Raw genomic sequence first — 19,652 nt, 5'->3', positions numbered from 1 at the left:
AAAAAGTGTGCTATTTGGGCCTAAAGGCTACATCCTATAAACATACAAAATTGGGTAATTGGGCCTAAAGGCCACATCCTATAAACATACAAATTGGGTATTTGGCCTAAAGGCTACATCCTATAAGCATACAAAGTGTGGTATTTGGGCCTAAAGGCTACGGCCTGTAAGCATACAAAGTGTGGTATTTGGGCTTAAAGGCTACCTCCTATAGGCATACAAAGTGTGGTATTTGGGCCTAAAGGCTGCATCCTATAAGCATGGAAAGTGTGGTATTTGGGTCTAAAGGCTACTTCCTATAAGCATACAAAGTGTGGTATCTGGGCAAAAAGGCTACATCCTATAAGCATACAAAGTGTGGTATTTGGGCCTAAAGGCTACATCCTATAAGCATACAAAGTGTGGTATTTGGGCCTAAAGGCTACATCCTATAGGCATACAAAGTGTGGTATTTGGGCAAAAAGGCTACATCCTATAAACATACAAAATTGGGTATTTGGGCCTAAAGGCTACATCCTATAAGCATACAAAGTGTGGTATTTGGGCCTAAAGGCTACATCCTATAGGCATACAAAGTGTGGTATTTAGGTCTAAAGGCTACTTCCTATAAGCATACAAAGTGTGGTATTTGGGCCTAAAGGCTACATCCTATAAGCATAGAAAGTGTGGTATTTGGGCCTAAAGGCTACATCCTATAGGCATACAAAGTGTGGTATTTGGGCCTAAAGGCTACATCCTATAAACATACAAAATTGGGTATTTGGGCCTAAAGGCTACATCCTATAAGCATACAAAGTGTGGTATTTGGGCCTAAAGGCTACATCCTATAAGCATACAAAGTGTGGTATTTTGGCCTAAAGGCTACATCCTATAGGCATACAAAGTGTGGTATTTGGGCCTAAAGGCTACATCCTATAGGCATACAAAGTGTGGTATTTGGGCCTAAAGGCTACATCCTATAGGCATACAAAGTGTGATATTTGGGCCTAAAGGCTACATCCTATAGGCATACAAAGTGTGGTATTTGGGCCTAAAGGCTACATCCTATAAGCATACAAAGTGTGGTATTTGGGCCTAAAGACTACATCCTATAGGTATACAAAGTGTGGTATTTGGGCCTAAAGGCTACATCCTATAGGCATACAAAGTGTGGTATCTGGGCAAAAAGGCTACATCCTATAAGCATACAAAGTGTGGTATTTGGGCCTAAAGGCTAAATCCTAAAATGATACACGTGTGGTATTTGGGCCTAAAGGCTACATCCTACAAGCATACAAAGTGTGGTATTTGGGCCTAAAGGCTACATCCTATAGGCATACAAAGTGTGGTATTTGGGCCTAAAGGCTACATCCTACAGGCATACAAAGTGTGGTATTTGGGCCTAAAGGCTACATCCTATAAGCATACAAAGTGTGGTATTTGGGCCTAAAGCCTACATACTATAGGCATACAAAGTGTGGTATTTGGGCTTAAAGGCTACATCCTACAGGCATACAAAGTGTGGTATTTGGGCCTAAAGCCTACATACTATAGGCATACAAAGTGTGGTATTTGGGCTTAAAGGCTACATCCTATAGGCATACAAAGTGTGGTATTTGGGCCTAAAGGCTACATACTATGCAGGATAGGTGGATTAGAAGATAGTCTGTTGAAATACTGAAAAGTAAATTTCATCTGTCTGAGATAAAAGATGGTTCATTTGACTCAACAGTTTTCTCAAGGGAAGATCTATATGCACCCAGACAAAATCTGAGTCCCTGATTGTACATGTGACAAAGCATCTACAGGTAAGATTTATAAGTTAATCCTTACAAATCCAAGCCATAGTCACATTCCAATCTTATTAATGACCTGTATAACTCAAGCAAGATCTTCTGATCTGTTCCCCAATGTGTTTGCCATGTATTAAATCCAGGGCTTTTTGATAATGGTTATTAATATGCAAAAGTCAAATATAAGCCCTAAAAATTCTGTCTTCCACAACAGGAATAACAATATGTTCTTTATTAACAATATGTTCTTTATTTATGAAAGCTTCTCTAATAAATTCTTCAAGTCAGACAAGACAAGATGGTCAACTGTACTTCAGTAATAAATACTTCAAGCCTGACAAGATTGTCACTTGTACTTCTCTAATAAATACTTCAAGTCTGACAAGGTGGTCAACTGTACTTCAGTAATAAATACTTCAAGCCTGACAAGACTGTCACTTGTACTTCTCTAATAAATACTTCAAGCCTGACAAGATTGTCACTTGTACTTCAGTAATAAATACTTCAAGCCTGACAAGATGGTCCACTGTACTTTACTAATAAGTACTTCCAGTCTGACAAGATGGTCCACTGTACTTTACTAATAAGTACTTCCAGTCTGACAAGATGGTCCACTGTACTTTACTAATAAGTACTTCAAGTCTGACAAGATGGTCCACTGTACTTTACTAATAAGTACTTCCAGTCTGACAAGATTGTCCACTGTATTTTACTAATAAGTACTTCCAGTCTGACAAGATGGTCCACTGTACTTTACTAATAAGTACTTCCAGTCTGACAAGATGGTCCACTGTACTTTACTAATAAGTACTTCCAGTCTGACAAGATGGTCCACTGTACTTTACTAATAAGTACTTCCAGTCTGACAAGATGGTCCACTGTACTTTACTAATAAGTACTTCCAGTCTGACAAGATGGTCCACTGTACTTTACTAATAAGTACTTCCAGTCTGACAAGATGGTCCACTGTACTTTACTAATAAGTACTTCCAGTCTGACAAGATGGTCCACTGTACTTTACTAATAAGTACTTCCAGTCTGACAAGATGGTCCACTGTACTTTACTAATAAGTACTTCCAGTCTGACAAGATGGTCCACTGAACGTTACTAATAAGTACTTCAAGTCTGACACAATGGTCCACTGTACTTCTCTAATAAATTCTTCAAATCTGACAAGATGGTCAACTGTACTTCTCAAATAAATTTTTCAAGTCTGACAAGATGGTTTATTGTGCTTCTGTGGCACCTGAATCCACAATGAATGCCTGATAGTAGTTTGTTGGATTCAAGATATCAGACAAGTCAGTCATTTATCATCCATCCCATGGCTTTGCAAATACAGCTTCTTAATGCTATGGGCAAATAGTTCAGTGGGTTAGTTAGGTCCTTTTCAGGTTTAGGTAGTGGTATCACTGTTGCTTCTCACCAAGACAGAAAGAAGTTGCCAGTTATGCACTCCACTGATCACTTGTACTGCACATGTAGACTCAAAGATAAATGATGTCAAGTTGCTGCTTAAGATGTACATGCAGAATGCCTTCACATGCAATGCATCATTTCTGCTTGAGAAGGGGAGAGTGTGCCTAAGGTCACAGGGATATGTTATTTGGTGAAAAATATTCTGTGATATACGAAGAAAAAAACAAGAAAAATTCCAGCCTCCCATGATACACCTGCCCCATGTTTATTTTGTGCTCTATATATATGCACTTGTAGGGCATGCTTAACTCTGACGATTATAGATCAATAAATCTCAGTGACCTTGGCCATTACTTAAGGTCATAAAACAAAACTTACTGTGCAGAAATCACTATTTTCTTATTGGACTTACCATAACTTTTGTCCTTTAAACCAAAACTGTATAGATTTCTTTATTACCCGAAGTGAAAGTCATACACACAGTCTGGTCAAGGAACTTATTCTAATACAAAAGTTACTGTGGACAACACAAGTTTCTTTGTGTCACAATGACCTTGATCTTTGGCAACTGGAACCCCAAACCAACAGGCATTTTCTTTCATGTGCTCATCTTTGATAAACGTACAAATGAGAACTAAATTTATTATGCAAAACCTTTCTTTCTTTCTTCAGTCACTGGGACCTTGACCTTTTATTTTTTGACCCAAAATCAACAGACTCCTAACATACCCAAAGTATACGCCATCTACAAAACTTTGGTCAAGGTACATAATCCAAAAGTGTCATTTTTGTGCATAATACATATTTTATTTTTCAGTCACAATGAACTGGAATATTTGCCTTTTGAACTCCAATTCAACAGGATTATAATTTACTTGCAAAATTTGGTCCAGGTCTGTGAAGCAGAAATAATGTTAGTGTGTGGAATCATTTTGCTGCTTTGTCACAATTACCCTGACCACTGCCATTTTGACTCTAAAATCAACAGACTTCTTGCTTACTCAAAATGCAAGCTATTTACAATACAAAGTCTGGAAACTTTTACTGTAAATGGTAGAGAACTACTGTTATTGTGCATGCAGATATAAATAGACAGGCATGTATTATAACATGATGTACATAAAGTCTAATGGCTAGCATAAAATAGAGGAGATGTCCCAACCAGAACCATTTCCTTTGTCCTCAATGCCCTTTAAAAAAATGTATCCTCAAGTGCCCTCCATTTCCTCTCTCCAGACCACTAAAATACCTTAAAACAGTGTTACCTTTATTTATTCCTCATATTTGATTTGTTTATTTACTTTTGGATAAACATATGATCCTGCTTTAGATTGTTTACACCCTCCTTCAAAAATAAGAAATTCTACATTTCACTGTTGACATCAAGTCAAAACAAATTGCCCTTTGTTTCCCAAAGTCCTCCTTCCTTCAATAAAAGTACCCTATTTTGCTAAAAAGAGTCCTTCTTCTTCTCCTTTCTGTAGAATTTCATAGCTGAAGTACTATCAACCAGATCCACTCCAAGTGGTGAATCAAATAATGAACCTTATTGGGAGACAATATTGAATTATAATCTCATTGGGAGACACCCCCATGATATCGAATTATAAATCTCACTGGGAGACGCTCCCATGAGATAAAATTATAAAATTATAAATCTTAATGGGGGACACCCCCACAATATCGAATTATAAATCTCATAGGGAAATGACCCAAAATATCGAATTATAACCTCACTGGGAGACACACCCATGATACTGAATTACAAATCTCCTAGAGAAACGATCCACAATATTGAATTATAATCTCATCGGGAGACACCCCCATGATATCAAGTTATAAATCTCATTGTGAAACACCCCACAATAGAGAATTATAATCTCAAAAAAGACACCCTCATGATATCAAATTATAAATCTCACTTGACATCCCCATGATATCAAATTACAAATTTCACTGTGAGATTGCCCCCGTGATATCAAATTATAAATCTCATGGGAGACACCCCATGGGAAACAACCCTTATGATATCAAATTATAAATCTCATTGGGTGACATCCCCATGATATCAAATTATAAATCTCATTGGAAGACACCCCCACGTAATCAAATTATAACAGCCTGGAGACTTTGGGTTGTGCCAAGTTAGTGTTTTATACCACAGCAACACTGATTAATACTGTACTGAGTTAGTGTTTTATACCACAGCAACTCTGTTGGATACTGTGCTGAGTTAGTGTTTTATACCACAGCACACTCTGTTGGATACTGTGCTGAGTTAGTGTTTTACACCACAGCAACACTCTGCTGGATACTGTGCTGAGTTAGTGTTTTACACCACAGCAACACTCTGATGGATACTGTGCTGAGTTAGTGTTTTATACCATAGCAACACTCTGATGGATACTGTGCTGAATTAGTGTTTTATACCACAGCAACACTCTGATGGATACTGTGCTGAGTTAGTGTTTTATACCATAGCAATACTGATGAATACTATGATGAGTTAGTGTTTTATACCACAACAACACTGATGGATACTGTGCTGAGTTAGTGTTTTATACCATAGCAACACTTTTATGGATACTGTGCTGAGTTAGAGTTTTATACCACAGCAACACTCTGACTGATATTGTGCTGAGTTAGTGTCTCATACCACAGCAACTCTCATGGATACTGTGCTGAGTTAGTGTTTTATACCACAGCAACACTCTGACAGATACTGTGCTGAATTAGTGTTTTATACCACAGCAACACTCTGGCAGATACTGTGCTGAGTTAGTGTTTCATACCATAGCAACACTCTGATGGATACTGTGCTGAGTTAGTGTTTTATACCACAGCAACACTCTGATGGATACTGTGCTGAGGTAAGTGTTTTATACCACAGCAACACTCTGACAGATATTGTGTTGAGTTAGTGTTTTATAAGACAGCAACACTCTAACAGATACTGTGCTGAGTTAGTGTTTTATACCACAGCAACACTCTGACAGATATTGTGCTGAATTAGTGTTTTATAAGACAGCAACACTCTGATGGATACTGTGCTGAAGCCAGCTAAGTGAAGTGACTTCCTCATGGACACATAATGATAGGCAGTCCAGGCTGATCCAATGGTGGGAACTTTGACAACACACTTCTGGTCAGGAGTTCAACATCTTAACAACTGAGCTGCAAACAGAGCAAGTACAAAATGCCCACATCGTGGGTAAGTCGATCACCCAAAATAGGACTAAATAGTTAATCCTGACACAATGTAAGTATCAATGACCTATGGGTCTATAGTATTCATGTACAACAGGAAGTCAGGAAGTTGTATTATTAAATACTAAACAACCAAAGAAACAAACCTGGTACTGTGTTGTCCAGGAAACATGCAGTTATAGCACCAGCAAAGTTGGCATTGCCCAGGAACATTTTAATAAGGTTGTCAACTGTTAAATTCCCTGTAATATAAAAAAATATATTCAATCACTGGCAGCCTGGGACTTGTAAGGTGATTATGGTTATAGTTCATATTCAGCAAAAGAAATGATTAAATAAATGCACAAACACATACACACACACACTTGCATAGATATACACACACTTGCATAGATACACATATTGTATAGTACTTTCTTCAAGATATCTGACAATGAACCATTCATTATTCATTTCTACAAACTGCCTACAGTTGAACTACAAAAATTAAAATTCTCAAAACAAAAATTATTCAGGTAACTGAAGAACAAGTTAGAGGGTGACAAAAATGCATTTGTGGCAGACAAATAGATGGTTTGAATAAAGCCATTCTATGTAACGATTTTCAGCATGCCACATTTCAAACCAATGGACTTTCCAAAAATATGTCCAATCAACCTTATTTAACAGCTCTGTATTTCATTATCTATAACCAAACAGATGGCTATAAGGTGAAAAATGGTATGAGTAGTTACATAACAATAATAATGTGAAACAACATCTGGGAATGGCCCCCACAAACTGAATGGTCCGCACAAACTGAATTAAATCATAAGATATATAGTAATTTGCATGGATTTCTCTGAAGGATAAAGTGCTCCCTCACTTTAAAGCTCCTCTGGATTGAGTTGCCTTTCATATAACATATGTATGGCATTTGGAACCCATTTTATGGATGAACATGTATGGAGGATGATTTATTTCATTCAGTTCTTGCTGTATATGAGCACTGGATTTAATCCAACAGAACTGGATAAAGGGCAACAACATATGCTATTGCTTTTTCCAAGATACAAAGGAGTTGTGTCCCTTATGATGACTGCTCTTTGATCTGCTACTTGAAATACTATCTGGTCTGGAGAACTTTCATCTGACAAACTCGACAATTCATGCAGATTATGAAATTGTGTGTTTCAGACATGGAAAGTGTGATATTTAAAGAGAACTGTACTGATGTAATAATGCACATACATTAATACAGGTAAAAGCAAAGTATATGAAGAGAAAATATACTCATTCATTGATAACACAATATAATACATGGTGATACATAGTTTAAATAAAAGAAATTACCAATGATCAACCAAACAAAGAATATCTAACAGCAATTTATCCTGATGTCAAAGAGGAAATTAATTAAGTCTTGATTAGAGACATATTTCAAACTCAGGAAAATGTATCCAGATAAAGAAATATAAAAAATTTCAGCATGTTAACAAAAGATAGAAATCTTAGATTCAGTTCATAAATTTAAGTACCGAGATTAGAGTTCTGAATACAGGGAACTGGTTAAATAGGTTTTTAAAATGTCAAACAGAAAAATAATGTCAGAATAAATACCAAATAATTTAGAAAAGTACTGAAATCCAATATTAAAGTAAAGATTTATGTCACACTGTTTTGAGAATCTGAGTATGTAAGGGTAAATCTTGGCTGTTACATGCCGTTGTATGTAATGGTAAATCTTGGCTGTTACATGCCGTTGTATGTAAGGGTAAATCTTGGCTGTTGCATGCCGCTGTATGTAATGGTAAATCTTGGCTGTTACATGCCATTGTATGTAATGGTAAATCTTGGCTGTTGCATGCCGCTGTATGTAATGGTAAATCTTGGCTGTTACATGCCATTGTATGTAAGGGTAAATCTTGGCTGTATGTAATGGTAAATCTTGGCTGTTGCATGCCGCTGTATGTAATGGTAAATCTTGGCTGTTACATGCCATTGTATGTAAGGGTAAATCTTGGCTGTTACATGCCATTGTATGTAAGGGTAAATCTTGGCTGTTACATGCCATTGTATGTAATAGTAAATCTTGGCTGTTACATGCCATTGTATGTAAGGGTAAATCTTGGCTGTTTATGTAATGGTAAATCTTGACTGTTGCATGCCATTGTATGTAATGGTAAATCTTGGCTGTTGCATGCCATTGTATGTAAGGGTAAATCTTGGCTGTTACATGCCACTGTATGTAATGGTAAATCTTGGCTGTTACATGCCACTGTATGTAATGGTAAATCTTGGCTGTTACATGCCACTGTATGTAAGGGTAAATCTTGGCTGTTACATGCCATTGTATGTAATGGTAAATCTTGGCTGTTACATGCCGTTGTATGTAATGGTAAATCTTGGCTGTTACATGCCGTTGTATGTAATGGTAAATCTTGGCTGTTGCATGCCGTTGTATGTAATGGTAAATCTTGGCTGTTACATGCCATTGTATGTAATGGTAAATCTTGGCTGTTACATGCCGTTGTATGTAATGGTAAATCTTGGCTGTTGCATGCCATTGTATGTAAGGGTAAATTTTGGCTGTTACATGCCGCTGTATGTAAGGGTAAGTCTTGGCTGTTGCATGCCATTGTATGTAAGGGTAAATCTTAGCTGTTACATGCCGCTGTATGTAATGGTAAATCTTGGCTGTTACATGCTGCTGTATGTAATGGTAAATCTTGGCTGTTACTTGCTTCTACATGTACACATTGAAATTTGGTTATATTGGAAGGATGATGATGAAGTGTTGGATGTATGAAAAAACTTATCAAATTTTGAAAACCCCTAAATGGATTTAAGACCAGAAATCTATGCAAAAAGGAGAATAACTCTAATATATTTGTTTGGTAAAATGGACAAGTGGGGAAAATAATTCATTAAAAAAATTCTGACATTTGCTGTTGAATTTAATAATAATGCCATCTATACAGTGTACTAGATTTGACGTGTCCTACACATATAGTGTGTTGTAAACAGTTATAACAGTATCTGGTAAGTAGTGTGAGAAATATTCACATGAATGAATTGCACTGGAAGTGGCTAGCAAGACTGCACCTTAGCTACTCTTGGTCTGTACACAACTATTTCACTTCAAATACAGTAACTAATTTATTGCACAATTAAAATCAAAAGCTTTGTTTTCCTTTTTTTTACAACAGTTATTGAAATATAAGCTGAAATATAATTATTATGACTGAAAATTCAACAAACATCATCATGGAAATGATTTTTATAGACATTACCCATCATAAATTGAATGGATCCATTTCATGCTTCTTTCTCTTCAGTGTCATATAATAGCATTGATGGAAAGAGAATGGTTACATCTGGTTTCCAGCAACGATTCAGAGTGGCAAAATAACTAGTGATGTTTCTTGTGTTAATGAAAACTCAACATTTTTAAGTAAATATGCATTACAGTTATCTGAACAGTTTGTTTGTCTTTCAAGCAGCAGATCTCCAGATTTTGGTACAAAATCAACTCTGTATTGTTCAAAATATGTGACAGTGACAGTGTACAGTCAATCAGCCACTGTACATTCCAGTAGTGCATCTCAATGGCTTTTTGGTACAAATTAACTCCACAATGTCCAAAATATGTGTCATTGTTTATTGAATTAGCCAATCTCCAGGTTTCAGTGCAAACTCGACTACACAGAAACATTCATACACAGATAATTGCAATGCCAGTAGTTGGTAAAGGAAAGTAACATTTCCATTGGTCAGAAGGTTACCACATGATCAAAATGAATTGTGTTTATTTCTGTATGACCTGTAAGGAGAACTACTTTTCTAAGAATACCCACTTCTATAAATAGAGTCATGTGTACAGCATAAGATAAACACTGCCAGTGAAGGCAGACACGAAGTAAGAATTAAAGGAAAAGATCATTCTAACAATTTAAAAAAAAATAATTGATTAAATTTGGTTTTCATTGGTTGAAGGACTGGTATTATGATGACTTTATTACGATAAAGCAGGACAATCCCAAGTGCTACGAATAGCTATGTAACAGTAAACCCTAAATATGTATTACTACACTCAATTAAGATTTCTGTTTTTTAATGATGCAAACGAAATAACAAATAATTGAAATTTCAATTATAAGAGTTTAACGTTTTTTCTGAGTTTATTGTGGTATAAACTGTCAGTTGCCGACTCACATAGCTTACATAATGCCCTTTGGGCATTATCTGCTGTGTGAGTTGTCAACTGACAGTTTATACCAAGATAAACAATGAAAAAACGTTAAATTCTTAAATACATGCATCTGCAATTAACAGCAAAGTACCTGTGAGTATATCATCTGGATATTTCTCTATCCAGTAAGGAACCATGACACCTATCAGGAGAGAGACCCCTATAATTGCTAGGTTCCGAGTCGATGTCAGTGACACTTCATGAAGGTTTGATAAGATGACACCAATGAAAACTCCAACGATTGAGATGAGAGCTCCACCCAACACGGGATAGGGAATAGTGATGAAGACAGCCGAGAATTTCCCAATCACACCAAACAGCATGTAGATGATTCCAACTGCCACAAAGACGCGTCTACTTGCTACCTATTAAAAAAAGTAAAGTAAGATTTACTTGTGCAGTGAGAGTATACTGGACTAGTTTTCCACCAGCCATAAAAATATCTAACAAAGGGACATCACTTGCATGGCAAAGTCCCATAGGCTACAAGTAGGCAGTCTACTTCATTATCCATAAGCAATCTCATGGAAACCGACATAGGCAACTTCTAGACCTTTGTGTATGGATCAGTAATGAATCTTACTCCAGCAAGCTAAATCAGTCATACAATCCAAAAAGTTTGTACATATGCAGTCATAAATATGTATGGCCTACTGTACTTGAAGGATTTCAATATACTGAATTGTAAAATGCCCATAGTACATGAATGACTTAGATGCACTGAACTGTAAAGGCCTATAGTACTTCAAGGATTTCAATGTACTGAATTATAAAGGCCTATAGTACATCATGGAGTTCAATATACTGAATTATAAAGGCCTATAGTACTTCAAGGATTTCAATGTACTGAATTGTAAAGGCCTATAGTACTTCAAGGATTTCAATGTGCCTATAGTACTTCAAGGATTTCAATGTAATGAATTGTCAAGGCCTATAGTACTTCAAGGATTTCAATGTACTGAACTGTAAAGGCCTATAATACTTCAAGGATTTCAATGTAATGAATTGTCAAGGCCTATAGTACTTCAAGGATTTCAATGTACTGAACTGTAAAGGCCTATAATACTTCAAGGATTTCAATGTGCCTATAGTACTTCAAGGATTTCAATGTACTGAATTGTAAAGGCCTATAGTACTTCAAGGATTTCAATGTGCCTATAGTACTTCAAGGATTTCAATGTAATGAATTGTCAAGGCCTATAGTACTTCAAGGATTTCAATGTACTGAATTGTAAAGGCCTATAGTACTTCAAGGATTTCAATGTACTGAATTGTAAAGGCCTATAGTACTTCAAGGATTTCAATGTGCCTATAGTACTTCAAGGATTTCAATGTAATGAATTGTCAAGGCCTATAGTACTTCAAGGATTTCAATGTACTGAACTGTAAAGGCCTATAATACTTCAAGGATTTCAATGTGCCTATAGTACTTCAAGGATTTCAATGTACTGAATTGTAAAGGCCTATAGTACTTCAAGGATTTCAATGTGCCTATAGTACTTCAAGGATTTCAATGTAATGAATTGTCAAGGCCTATAGTACTTCAAGGATTTCAATGTACTGAACTGTAAAGGCCTATAATACTTCAAGGATTTCAATGTGCCTATAGTACTTCAAGGATTTCAATGTAATGAATTGTCAAGGACTATAGTACTTCAAGGATTTCAATGTACTGAACTGTAAAGGCCTATAGTACTTCAGTGAGTTCAATGCACTGAATTGTCAAGGCCTATAGTACTTCAAGGATTTCAATATACTGAATTGTAAAATGCTGATAATACATGAATGATTTAGATGTACTGAACTGTAAAGGCCTACAGTACTTCAGTAAGTTCAATGTACTGAATTGTCCGGGCCTATAGTACTTCAAGGATTTCAATGTACTGAATTATAAAGGCCTATAGTACTTCAAGGATTTCAATGTACTGAATTGTCAAGGCCAATAGTACTTCAAGGATTTCAATGTACTGAACTGTAAAGGCCTATAGTACTTCAAGGAGTTGAATGTACTGAATTATAAAGGCCTATAGTACTTCAAGGATTTCAAAGTACTCAATTGTAAAATGTCCATAGTACATGCATAATTTAGATGTACTGAATTATAAAGGTCTATAGTGCTTCAAGGAGTTCAATGTACTGAATTATAAAGGCCTATAGTACTTCAAGGATTTCAATGTACTGAATTGAAAAGGCCTATAGTACTTCAAGGATTTCAATATACTGAATTGTAAAGGCCTATAGTACTGCAAGGATTTCAATGTACTGAACTGTAAAGGCCTATAGTACTTGAAGGATTTCAATGTGCCTATAGTACTTGAAGGATTTCAATGTAATGAATTGTCAAGGCCTATAGTACTTCAAGGAATTCAATATAATGAACTGTAAAGGCCTATAGTACTTCAAGGATTTCAATGTAATGAATTGTAAAGGCCAATATTACTTCAAGGATTTCAATATACTGAATTGTAAAGGCCTATAGTACTTCAAGGATTTCAATGTACTGAATTGTCAATAGTACTTCAAGGATTTCAATGTACTGAACTGTAAAGGCCTATAGTACTTCAAGGATTTCAATGTACTGAATTATAAAGGCCTATAGTACTTCAAGGATTTCAATATACTGAATTGTAAAATGCCGATAGTACATGAATGATTTTGATGTACTGAACTGTAAAGGTCTATAGTACTTCAATGAGTTCAATGTACTGAATTGTCCAGGTCTATAGTACTTCAAGGATTTCAATGTACTCAATTATAAAGGCCTATAAAGGATTTCAATGTACTGAATTGTCAAGGCCAATGGTACTTAAAGGATTTAAATGTACTGAACTGTAAAGGCCTATAGTACTTTAGTGAGTTCAATGTACTGAAGTGTAAAGGCCAATATTACTTCATGGATTTCAATGTACTGAACTGTAAAGGCCTATAGTACTTCAAGGATTTCAATATACTGAATTGTAAAGGCCTATAGTACTGCAAGGATTTCAATGTACTGAACTGTAAAGGCCTATAGTACTTGAAGGATTTCAATGTGCCTATAGTACTTCAAGGATTTCAATGTAATGAATTGTCAAGGCCTATAGTACTTCAAGGAATTCAATACAATGAACTGTAAAGGTCTATAGTACTTCAAGGATTTCAATGTAATGAATTGTAAAGGCCAATATTACTTCAAGGATTTCAATATACTGAATTGTAAAGGCCTATAGTACTTCAAGGATTTCAATGTACTGAATTGTCAATAGTACTTCAAGGATTTCAATGTACTGAACTGTAAAGGCCTATAGTACTTCAAGGATTTCAATGTACTGAATTATAAAGGCCTATAGTACTTCAAGGATTTCAATATACTGAATTGTAAAATGCCGATAGTACATGAATGATTTTGATGTACTGAACTGTAAAGGCCTATAGTACTTCAATGAGTTCAGTGTACTGAATTGTCCAGGCCTATAGTACTTCAAGGATTTCAATGTACTGAATTGTCAAGGCCAATGGTACTTAAAGGATTTAAATGTACTGAACTGTAAAGGCCTATAGTACTTTAGTGAGTTCAATGTACTGAAGTGTAAAGGCCTATATTACTTCATGGATTTCAATGTACTGAACTGTAAAGGCCTATAGTACTTCAAGGATTTCAATGTACTGAATTGTAAAATGTCCATAGTACATGAATAATTTAGATGTACTGAATTATAAAGGCTTATAGTACTTCAAGGATTTCAATGTACTGAACTGTAAAGGCCTATAGTACTTCAAGGATTTCAATATATTGAATTGTAAAGGCCTATAGTACTTCAAGGAGTTCAATGTACTGAATTGTAAAGGCCTATAGTACTTCAAGGATTTCAATATACTGAATTGTAAAATGTCCATAGTACATGAATAATTTAGATGTACTGAATTATAAAGGCCTATAGTACTTCATGGAGTTCAATGTACTGAATTGTAAAGGCCTATAGTAGTTCAAGGATTTCAATGTACTGAATTGTAAAGGCCTATAGTACTTCAATGATTTCAATATACTGAACTGTAAAATGTCCATAGTACACAAAATAATTTAGATGTACTGAATTATAAAGGCCTATAGTACTTCAAGGATTTCAAAGTACTCAATTGTAAAATGTCCATAGTACATGCATAATTTAGATGTACTGAATTATAAAGGTCTATAGTGCTTCAAGGAGTTCAATGTACTGAATTATAAAGGCCTATAGTACTTCAAGGATTTCAATGTACTGAATTGAAAAGGCCTATAGTACTTCAAGGATTTCAATATACTGAATTGTAAAGGCCTATAGTACTGCAAGGATTTCAATGTACTGAACTGTAAAGGCCTATAGTACTTGAAGGATTTCAATGTGCCTATAGTACTTGAAGGATTTCAATGTAATGAATTGTCAAGGCCTATAGTACTTCAAGGAATTCAATATAATGAACTGTAAAGGCCTATAGTACTTCAAGGATTTCAATGTAATGAATTGTAAAGGCCAATATTACTTCAAGGATTTCAATATACTGAATTGTAAAGGCCTATAGTACTTCAAGGATTTCAATGTACTGAATTGTCAATAGTACTTCAAGGATTTCAATGTACTGAACTGTAAAGGCCTATAGTACTTCAAGGATTTCAATGTACTGAATTATAAAGGCCTATAGTACTTCAAGGATTTCAATATACTGAATTGTAAAATGCCGATAGTACATGAATGATTTTGATGTACTGAACTGTAAAGGTCTATAGTACTTCAATGAGTTCAATGTACTGAATTGTCCAGGTCTATAGTACTTCAAGGATTTCAATGTACTCAATTATAAAGGCCTATAAAGGATTTCAATGTACTGAATTGTCAAGGCCAATGGTACTTAAAGGATTTAAATGTACTGAACTGTAAAGGCCTATAGTACTTTAGTGAGTTCAATGTACTGAAGTGTAAAGGCCAATATTACTTCATGGATTTCAATGTACTGAACTGTAAAGGCCTATAGTACTTCAAGGATTTCAATATACTGAATTGTAAAGGCCTATAGTACTGCATGGATTTCAATGTACTGAACTGTAAAGGCCTATAGTACTTGAAGGATTTCAATGTGCCTATAGTACTTCAAGGATTTCAATGTAATGAATTGTCAAGGCCTATAGTACTTCAAGGAATTCAATACAATGAACTGTAAAGGTCTATAGTACTTCAAGGATTTCAATGTAATGAATTGTAAAGGCCAATATTACTTCAAGGATTTCAATATACTGAATTGTAAAGGCCTATAGTACTTCAAGGATTTCAATGTACTGAATTGTCAATAGTACTTCAAGGATTTCAATGTACTGAACTGTAAAGGCCTATAGTACTTCAAGGATTTCAATGTACTGAATTATAAAGGCCTATAGTACTTCAAGGATTTCAATATACTGAATTGTAAAATGCCGATAGTACATGAATGATTTTGATGTACTGAACTGTAAAGGCCTATAGTACTTCAATGAGTTCAGTGTACTGAATTGTCCAGGCCTATAGTACTTCAAGGATTTCAATGTACTGAATTGTCAAGGCCAATGGTACTTAAAGGATTTAAATGTACTGAACTGTAAAGGCCTATAGTACTTTAGTGAGTTCAATGTACTGAAGTGTAAAGGCCTATATTACTTCATGGATTTCAATGTACTGAACTGTAAAGGCCTATAGTACTTCAAGGATTTCAATGTACTGAATTGTAAAATGTCCATAGTACATGAATAATTTAGATGTACTGAATTATAAAGGCTTATAGTACTTCAAGGATTTCAATGTACTGAACTGTAAAGGCCTATAGTACTTCAAGGATTTCAATATATTGAATTGTAAAGGCCTATAGTACTTCAAGGAGTTCAATGTACTGAATTGTAAAGGCCTATAGTACTTCAAGGATTTCAATATACTGAATTGTAAAATGTCCATAGTACATGAATAATTTAGATGTACTGAATTATAAAGGCCTATAGTACTTCATGGAGTTCAATGTACTGAATTGTCAAGGCCTATAGTACTTCAATGATTTCAATGTACTGAATTGTAAAATGTCCATAGTACATGAATATTTTAGATGTACTGAATTATAAAGGCCTATAGTACTTCAAGGAGTTCAATGTACTGAATTGTAAAGGCCTATAGTAGTTCAAGGATTTCAATGTACTGAATTGTAAAGGCCTATAGTACTTCAATGATTTCAATATACTGAACTGTAAAATGTCCATAGTACACAAAATAATTTAGATGTACTGAATTATAAAGGCCTATAGTACTTCAAGGAGTTCAATGTACTGAATTGTCAAGGCCTATAGTACTTCAAGGATTTCAATGTACTGAATTGTAAAGGCCTATAGTACTTCAATGATTTCAATGTACTGAATTGTAAAATGTCCATAGTACATGAATATTTTAGATGTACTGAATTATAAAGGCCTATAGTACTTCAAGGATTTCAATGTACTGAATTGTCAAGGCCTATAGTAGTTCAAGGAGTTCAATGTACTGAATTATAAAGGCCTATAGTACTTCAAGGAGTTCAATGTACTGAATTATAAAGGCCTATAGTACTTCAAGGATTTCAATGTACTGAATTGTAAAGGCCTATAGTACTTCAAGGATTTCAATGTACTGAATTGTAAAGGCCTATAGTACTTCAAGGATTATAATGTACTGAATTGTAAAGGCATATAGTACTTCAAGGATTTCAATATACTGAATTGTAAAGGCCTATAGTACTTCAAGGATTTCAATATACTGAACTGTAAAATGTCCATAGTACACAAAATAATTTAGATGTACTGAATTATAAAGGCCTATAGTACTTCAAGGATTTCAATGTACTGAATTATAAAGGCCTATAGTACTTCAAGGATTATAATGTACTGAATTGTAAAGGCATATAGTACTTCAAGGATTTCAATATACTGAATTGTAAAGGCCTATAGTACTTCAAGGATTTCAATATACTGAACTGTAAAATGTCCATAGTACACAAAATAATTTAGATGTACTGAATTATAAAGGCCTATAGTACTTCAAGGAGTTCAATGTACTGAATTGTAAAGGCCTATAGTACTTCAAGGATTTCAATATACTGAATTGTAAAGGGCTATAATACTACAAGGATTTCAATCTACTGAATTGCAAAGGCCTATAGTACTGAAAGGATTTCAATCTACTGAATTGTAAACGCCTATAATACTTCAAGGATTTCAATCTACTGAATTGCAAAGGCCTATAGTACTGCAAGGATTTCAATCTACTGAATTGTAAAGGCCTTTAGTACATAAGGAATTTCAATTTTGTGAGTTGTAAAGGCCTACTTGAAGGATATACATTTTGATTATGCATCTTTGGTAAATTACTAATGGAATATGTGTATTACTGTTTGTAATATGTGTATTACTATTTGTAATATGTGTATTACTGTTTGTAATATGTGTATTACTATTTGTAATATGTGTATTACTATTTGTAATATGTGTATTACTGTTTGTAATTTACATGGGGAAAAAAAAGTTATATAATGCTCAACAAGAAGAACAATAATAAGCTATGAGTAGTGAATGGGGATACCCTAGCGACATTCACTACTGCAATGTTCTGGAAAATGATTTACTAAAATTACCTTTGTAAGGCCCATAGCTCCTATGTTCCCAGCATAAGTTGTAGTGGCATGACCACATCCCACCAATCCAGATAGAATTGTACAGAATCCCTCCACTGCCAGGCCCCTGTTGACAGCATGTCTGGGTGGTGGTGGGACATGACATACCTTCGAGCATGCATAATAGTCTCCGACAGAATCCAAGATAGACAGTAAGGTGGCAAGTAAGCAGCCAACAAGAGCACTGCTGCTGAACTGGAAAGCTCCAAACTGGCCTGAAAAATTGTACAATTCAACTAGAGATGGCAAACATCCACACTTTTTGTATTTTCCAAGTATAATCCCCCCCCCCAGTCAATGGAGATAGAGTTCAAGTTATCAGGAGAAGTGTCTATGTTAACAATGAAAATGTCACCTTTGACCTGTGCCAACCCTGTAGACAGCTGCATTAAGAAACTGAAACCTTCATTGTCATATGTTCATTCTTATGAAACCAGTGATATGTAATACGATCAACCATTTTTACTGGTTGTGGATGGAGTTAAGATGTACAGGATGAACCAAGTGACAGCTGAAATGCCAACCCATGTTTATCTGGAATCTTAGTAACAATTTTATTGTATCTATGCATCATGGAATATTAGTAACAATTTTATTGTATCTATGCATCATGGAATTTTAGTAACAATTTTATTGTATCTATGCATCATTGAATCTTAGTAAGAATTTTATTGGATCTATGCATCATGGAATCTTAGTAACAATTTTATTGTATCTATGCATCATGGAATCTTAGTAATAATTTTATTGTATCTATGCATCATTGAATCTTAGTAACAATTTTATTGGATCTATGCATCATGGAATCTTAGTAACAATTTTATTGTATCTATGCATCATGGAATCTTAGTAATAATTTTATTGGATCTATGCATCATGGAATCTTAGTAACAATTTTATTGTATCTATGCATCATGGTGTGAATGGGTAAAATGATCATTAAAAACAACACACATCTATTGTCACGCTGCAGTTACCTGTATGCAGTCACAATTAAGATCCAATGAGAATTAATGGTTTATCCACTGATCCCATTCCAGAATCTTGAATTTCTTGGCTAAAACTATAACCATAAATATTAAATATCCTCATGAATTGTCTGCATCTTCCTGTCTCTTAATCTGCTATTTTTCACCTATTTACAGTATAATGGACTCGTTTCTTGTCATTTAAATTCTATTCTTTTACACTGTAAAATTATACTCTATGTACCAGTCTATAATATAGGTCCTTAAGTACTTTTCTTGCAGCCTGTGTCACAAAAATAAAAACTTATTCAAAATTTAAAAAAAGAAAATGTTCTTCTGGAATTTTGAAAATTTAATTCAGGATATGGGGTTTAAAAAAA

At 34.9% G+C, this 19,652-nt stretch overlaps 1 protein-coding gene across 2 annotated transcripts in view; it reads right to left on the bottom strand.

Moving 5' to 3' along the window:
- LOC149795610 (solute carrier family 23 member 2-like) overlaps positions 1–19,652 on the bottom strand; it is a 162,095-nt gene that overhangs the window by 9,900 nt on the left and 132,543 nt on the right. For both annotated transcript variants that reach the window (XR_016422363.1, XM_089965435.1), the window contains exons 9-11: positions 18,266–18,519; positions 10,722–10,995; positions 6,546–6,641 (exon numbers count right to left, since the gene is read on the bottom strand). Coding sequence is in view for 1 of the 2 variants with exons in the window: in XM_089965435.1 (XP_089821561.1) it covers positions 6,546–6,641; positions 10,722–10,995; positions 18,266–18,519 (624 nt within the window). In the remaining variant the exon portion in view is untranslated. The remainder of the gene's footprint in view (positions 1–6,545; positions 6,642–10,721; positions 10,996–18,265; positions 18,520–19,652) is intronic.

Source organism: Sinohyriopsis cumingii, chromosome 7 (genome assembly GCF_028554795.1).
Source record: "Sinohyriopsis cumingii isolate HCF-2022 chromosome 7, ASM2855479v2, whole genome shotgun sequence".
Lineage (NCBI taxonomy): Eukaryota > Metazoa > Mollusca > Bivalvia > Unionida > Unionidae > Sinohyriopsis > Sinohyriopsis cumingii.
This window is presented reverse-complemented; position numbering and strand designations above follow the sequence as displayed.